General features: G+C 41.3%; 1 protein-coding gene across 2 annotated transcripts in view; it reads right to left on the bottom strand.

The window, feature by feature from the left end:
• XPO6 (exportin 6) overlaps nucleotides 1-6,119 on the bottom strand; it is a 125,062-nt gene that overhangs the window by 79,698 nt on the left and 39,245 nt on the right. For both annotated transcript variants that reach the window (XM_045286083.1, XM_004705704.2), the window contains exon 2: nucleotides 1,021-1,111. In XM_045286083.1, the coding sequence (XP_045142018.1) occupies nucleotides 1,021-1,111 (91 nt within the window). The remainder of the gene's footprint in view (nucleotides 1-1,020; nucleotides 1,112-6,119) is intronic.

Genomic DNA, 6,119 nt, shown 5'->3' with positions numbered 1-6,119 from the left:
TTTGGTGGCACAAAACTAATCAGGGGATCGCTTTGGGGACAAGAGGAGGGTGAGAGCAAGTGAGTAATAGAGAGGACACCTAGGGGAGCGAGCAGATGACACTAAGCCAGGCAGGAGTCACCAACTGGGCTCTGCTTGTTTAAAAAGGTTCTGGGGCTCTATGAAGTAAGCATATTTCCTTAAAAAGGGGCAAGGGGGGACCGTGCAGGAGGCTGTCACAAAGGCATCACAAGGTTTAAAATAAAAATACCAAGGAAATTAGAAGGAGCTGATATGATGCTTAAAAGATTAGGAGGAAAGTGGGCCACAGCCAAAAGCCTGCGTACTGGGCGCCCAGAATCCTGACCCCAGTCCAGCTTTGAACCAGAATCAAATAGTCAATGCATTCAACTGGCCAACGTGATTGAGAAAGGCCAAATGGGACAGGGAACTGGGCCTCTGGGGTTCCAGAAAGGAAGCAGAAGCAATGACAAGTGTGAAGTCCGCTCAGAGTAGGCACACACCCAAAGGAAGGAATCTTCACATCTGGACAGTGAAAAACATTTTCGTCCTCAAGTTCAGGGGCAAATAAGGATTGGGGAGGGAAAGGGCTGCTGCAGGATCTCAGTGCCGCCAGTCTCTTACAGTATGCGTTAATGGATACTGTTGGTGTGGGGACTGTAAAACTTCCAAGCAGGTTCTAGAAGATAGCTCTCTGGGTCAAATCAGACCTCTGCCCACTGACACCATGTTCATTTTGATGCTGTGTGACGATTTTTTATTAATAGACCAAAAGACATCATCTCATAAAGTTCATCAACACTGCTGAAACTAAGAGCAAAAGAGGGGGAGAAGGGGCTCCAAAGGGCACCCTCAAAGCTGGGTCTGCAGACCTCACCACTAACCAACAAGAGATTGCGAGCAAACAGTTCGCGCCCCCACCCCCCACCCCCCCAAAAGGAAAACAAGCAGGCGTGACGGTCAAAGCAGCCAAGTGGCCAGGTGCTCTCACTGGCAATGACAAGTCAGCATGCCACTTACCTATCTCCCGTTTTCTTTCATTGGTTGTGCAGTCGTGGAAAAACTCTGTCATCAGACTTTCCAGTGCCCTCAGGGAGGCTTCTTCAGATGCCTAACGAAGAAAATTGGAGAAGAAAAAAAATTAATACATTGACCCTAAATCTACTGTGAGTTGGCAGTAACTCGAATGCAATGAGTTTGGTTTTTGGTTTCACCTATAGACATTTCTAGCAGATGAGGATCACCTGAAAATCTCGATGCCACTACCTAACCGCCAGCTGTTTGTTTCCCAGTAAGAACAGAACCAGGTGTGTGGCTTGTTTCTGTAATATAAATGTGAACACCTGCCTCACAAGCTAGCATGAGGATCAACTGCGGTATCTACGTAACACTGCTATGGGACCTGTAAAGAATTACATCACTCGTGTTATCGGCACCATTAGCACTACATGTATTTGGTCTTAGAAAAGAGATGTAAAGGAAACCAAGAGAAATGGTCAGGCCTGCTTTGGAACTTGAGGCCTGTGTCCTCAGCCTTAAGGGCTTTATCCCAACCAGCTCTAATGGAACTTTTCCAACGGGTTGTCAAAATGAAACTATGTAGATTTACAGAGGAAGAAAAGAGTCTGAGGATGTGCCAAGGTCAGAGAAAGACAGGCTGTGTTCAAGAACTGCACATGGTTGGGGGATTACCACCATTTGGAAAGTAGGTTGCTGGAAGCTTTGTCAGCTATCTCAACTAAGTGGTAGGTTAAGAAATTGAGTTAGTTGTACGAGCCCCCAATAAAATGATTTTTTTAAAAAAGAAATTGAATTAATGTAAAGTAGGAAGTGATTGGGATAACAGGAGGGGAACATAATAAAGACTAAGTGCCGTGGTGAGGTAGCATGGCTTCAATTCCCAATTCACTCCAATTTCATCTCCTGTAATGTAGTCTAAAGCCCCAGATCTTGAAGAACTAAGGAAAGATAAGATTAATTTAATAATTAATGAGATACCTTTACATCCTTCACCCCACCCCACCCAAAATCCACTTGTATTACAGATATAAAAGTTAAAACCATAAGGCTTTTGGAAGGTAATACAGGAGAGTATGTTCATTACTTTGGAATAAAAAATCATAAGCAGGACCAAAGAATCACTAAACAAAAGACTAATCGATCACAATGCTCATCACACAGCACATAAAGAATGTAAGTGAAAGCCACAAAATGGAAGAAGAGATTTAACACAACCAACACAAAACTCGTATCAGAGTGAAAAATACCCCCTCAAATCAGTAAGGAGTCCTGGTGGAGCAGTTTGAACTCATCAGCTGCTATTGGGGTATGTGTGGGGGTGGGATGAAATCTCTGCTCCCACAAAGACAGCTCTACTCTGACCTACATGGTTGTTATGAGTTAGAATCAACTCAATGGCGGTGAGTTTTTCAACAAATGGTTTAAAAAAATAACAATTTTTCCCCACAGGCAAATACTTTTTTTTAAAAAGCATTCTAAAGCATATACAAACTTAAACCTCATTAAGTCATCAAGGAAATGCAAATTAAAAACAAGACTGTCATTACCAGAATGGCTAAAATTAAAAAGATTGACAATAACAAGTGGTGGTGAGACTGTTGAACAAGGAGAATGTGAGTGCACCCCCAGCAGAAGTAGATGCCGTATATACTCGTGTATAGGCCGAGTTTTCAGCACATTTTAATGCAGTTTTTGTGGTAAAATTAGGCACGTCAGCTTATACTCAAGTATATACGGTAATTCGAATTACCACTTTTGGAAACTGTTGATAGTTGAATATACTTTGTGACTACAAATCCCACCTACATATCCTAGCAGGTAAGTGGGTTAAGCCTTCAGAAGAAAGATCAGACTACTCTTCAAGATTTAGTCTTGGAAATTCTATTTAGGTTTCCTTTAAGTCAGAATTGACTAGATGGCAGTGAGAGGGAGGGAGGGAGGGAGGGAGAGTGGGTGGATGGGTGTGTGTGTAAAATGGAAATTTGTACATGCATACCAAAGGAAATACAGACAGTGCATAGTACCATTATTCATAATAGCCCCCCAAAATGGATAGAAGTCAAGTGTCCGTCACAAATGGAGTAATAGTGGTTTGTTCATAAAACAGAATACTATAAAACAAGAATGAATGGGTATTGTTACATGTAACAACATGGATGAATCTCAATGTTGACTAAAGAAACCAAACCATCATGTTATTTTATACCACCTTTAAAAAGAAAACAAATTTATGGTGTTATAATCAGAAAAGTAGCAATCTTTGAAGAGGAGATATTTGGGGCACTGCTAATAAGCCATCTCTTGACGTAGGTGGTACAAAAGAATGGCAGCTTTACCTTATGATTTGTGTGGTTGCCTGTAAGACTACTTACATTTCAACTTAAAAAACAATGTTACGTTAATTTTTTACAGTCAGGTGGTGTTTTCGGCTAGGAGCAGTTTAGGGACCTAAAGCAAGCCTGCACAGTACAGTCTAAGTAAGCATGCTGTCCCTGGACTACTAGGGGACTATAACCTATTTGTCTTCAGAGCTGCCAGGATGGCAACACAGGGTATTACAAAATCCCATAAGCCCATATTTCTCCAAAGAGTTACTTGGCTCACCTCAATAGCAAATGGCCTATTAACTTAAATTGAAAATCCTTGGGCAGAATGATGAATTAAGCTTGGCTCAAAAACATACTCGTGGGGAGTTATGTATTATTATATTAGAACTTCAATTCTGAGCACTATGTTTGTGAGTGGCTACAATTTACAGTAAGAGTCCTAAAATCCATTTTAAGTCTCCATATAGATTCAGCCTCCGGTGAGTTCTGACCAGTGACAAGCAAAATAAAGAGTTCTAAGTAGCTCCTGTGGCTTCCCTTGCCAGCCCAAGGAGAGGCAGCCTTGCCCTCAGGAACTGGCTGTGCCCCTCATAGAATTAAAGCCTATGGTTATGAGTCATATATGCCCCTACCAAGGTGGGCAGAGGACCCTGAACCAATCTTGTAAAATTTTCTAATCTGCCTATCCCAATCATGGCCCCTTCCCCAACTCTGTAGTCCCACCTGCAGCTGTGATGACCTGATCTGCCACCAATCATGATTCTGTAAGTGTCCTTTGTGCCTCATGCTTTGTATAAATAGCTCTCAAACTCTCCTTGCTGTCGAAACCATGCCAACCCATAACAACCCTTTGGGACAGGGTAGAACTGCCCCTGTGGGTTCCCAAGACTACATCTCTTCAAAGGAGTAAGAAGCCTCATCTTTCTCCCACAGACCAGCTGGTAGTTTTGAACTGCTGACTTTGGAGTTAGGAGCCCAACTTGTAACCCACTACTTTATGCAACTTTGACATCATTATGGCCTCATGCTGATGGTCTCCCTTATCCAGAAGATTGTGTCTTGTTTTTATTCTGTTAATGAATTAATAAATCGGTCTCTAAAAATCATATTTAAATTTGGAGGTCTCTTATGTAGTTGGAAGGATTCCAAACTCATCTTTCCTGGTAGCATCTTCCAGAGATCAAGGGTTGGTGCCAGAGGAAGTGCTATTTTGCCCCACCACATTCCATGGACCCGGGGAACCCAATGAGGTAAGTGCTTTTAGATTTAGGAATCCATGTTCTGGGGCCTTTCAAGACTTAATATTAAGTCTTATTAAGTATTGTTGAGTTTTCTTGTTAGAGATTTCTTCCGTTTTTTCTGTTTGCTTTCTTGCAGAGAACTGGTTCCAAGTATTGGTTATGTATGTCTGGTTGTTGTGAAAATAGTTGGAAAATAGTGCTCATTTCAGCATTAAATGGGGTAATTCTATTTTCAGTGAGAACTGAGTCACTTTGTTTATGTGCATGCTGGTGAGGGCTGCTACAAAAAAAAAAACCCACAAAAAAACTAAACTCACTGCGTTGTCAATGCTGACTCACCATTACTCTATAGGACACGGACCACACCTCCTATGGTTTCTCTTTAAGTCCTTACAGAAACATAAAGCCTCCTCTTTCTCCCAAGAAAAGGCTGGTGGTTTCAAACTGCTGGGCGTTCAGTTAGCAGCCCAACATATAAAAAAGGACTTCTTCAGGGACGCTACAAGGAATCGAATTCTTTTGACCAGAATTCTGAAAAACTGAACAACCACGTCACTGTAATTGTTGCCATCCATCTTTGTGTGCACCTTTGGGGTGGTATCACCAGATCCTAAAGGAAATTCACAAGAGGGTTTCAAGATCTTTTAGGTAATTTACTGTTGTTGAATTGAGTTAACAAGTATTTGTCATAATTTGAAGCTCATTTGCACTTTCAGAGAAAAGTTGTATATAGTCTGATAGTGTGGATTTTTTTTCCATTGAAAAATTATGAGACTGAAAGCCTACATGTAAAATGCAGAGCTATAAAGATAATCTATGAGACAATAAGGACAAATGTAAGGCCCTATTGCAGGGTATAGACTCCACTATCAAATATAACAAAGGAAACACACACAGTAGATCACTGGGATCTACTAAAAATAAAAAACAAAACACTTATGTGCATCCAGAGTAAAATGAGAGCCCAGAGTGGGGAAAATTTTTGGACAAGGTCACAATGGCTAAGGGACTACTCGCTAAAATCTATAGAAAACTGTACTACTTCAATAAGAAAAAGACGAACCGCCTAATTAAAAACAGGGCAGAGGACATGAACAGACAATTCACCAAAGATGGCATTCAAACAAGCATATGAAGGAATGCTCATGGTCACTAGTCATCTGGGAGATGCACATCAAAACCACCTGAACCCTGACAGGTAAGCACAGTAACAGCAAATCACAAATGCTGAAGAGACTGCAGAAAGACCGAAACCCTTAAAAACTGCTCCTATAATGCATCCCACTGTAATCCCACTGTAAATATGCACAACCACTGTGGAACACGATATGGTCTATCTCAAAGACTATGAATAGAAATTCCAGACAATCCAGCAATCCTCCTGCTGAGGGTGCACTGTAAAGAAATGAATCAAAACAGGGTAAAGAACGAGTAAAGAAACTAGTATGTACAAACAATGGAATACTAGGCATCGCTAAAAAACAAGGGGTTTTTAGCACCTGACATGAATATGTTAGGTAGCAAGATGGGG

The sequence above is a fragment of the Echinops telfairi genome, unplaced genomic scaffold (genome assembly GCF_000313985.2).
Source record: "Echinops telfairi isolate 266 unplaced genomic scaffold, ASM31398v2 ScPeMD7_5;HRSCAF=22, whole genome shotgun sequence".
Lineage (NCBI taxonomy): Eukaryota > Metazoa > Chordata > Mammalia > Afrosoricida > Tenrecidae > Echinops > Echinops telfairi.
The sequence above is the reverse complement of the archived record's forward strand: the minus strand, read 5'-3'. Positions and strand labels throughout refer to the sequence as shown.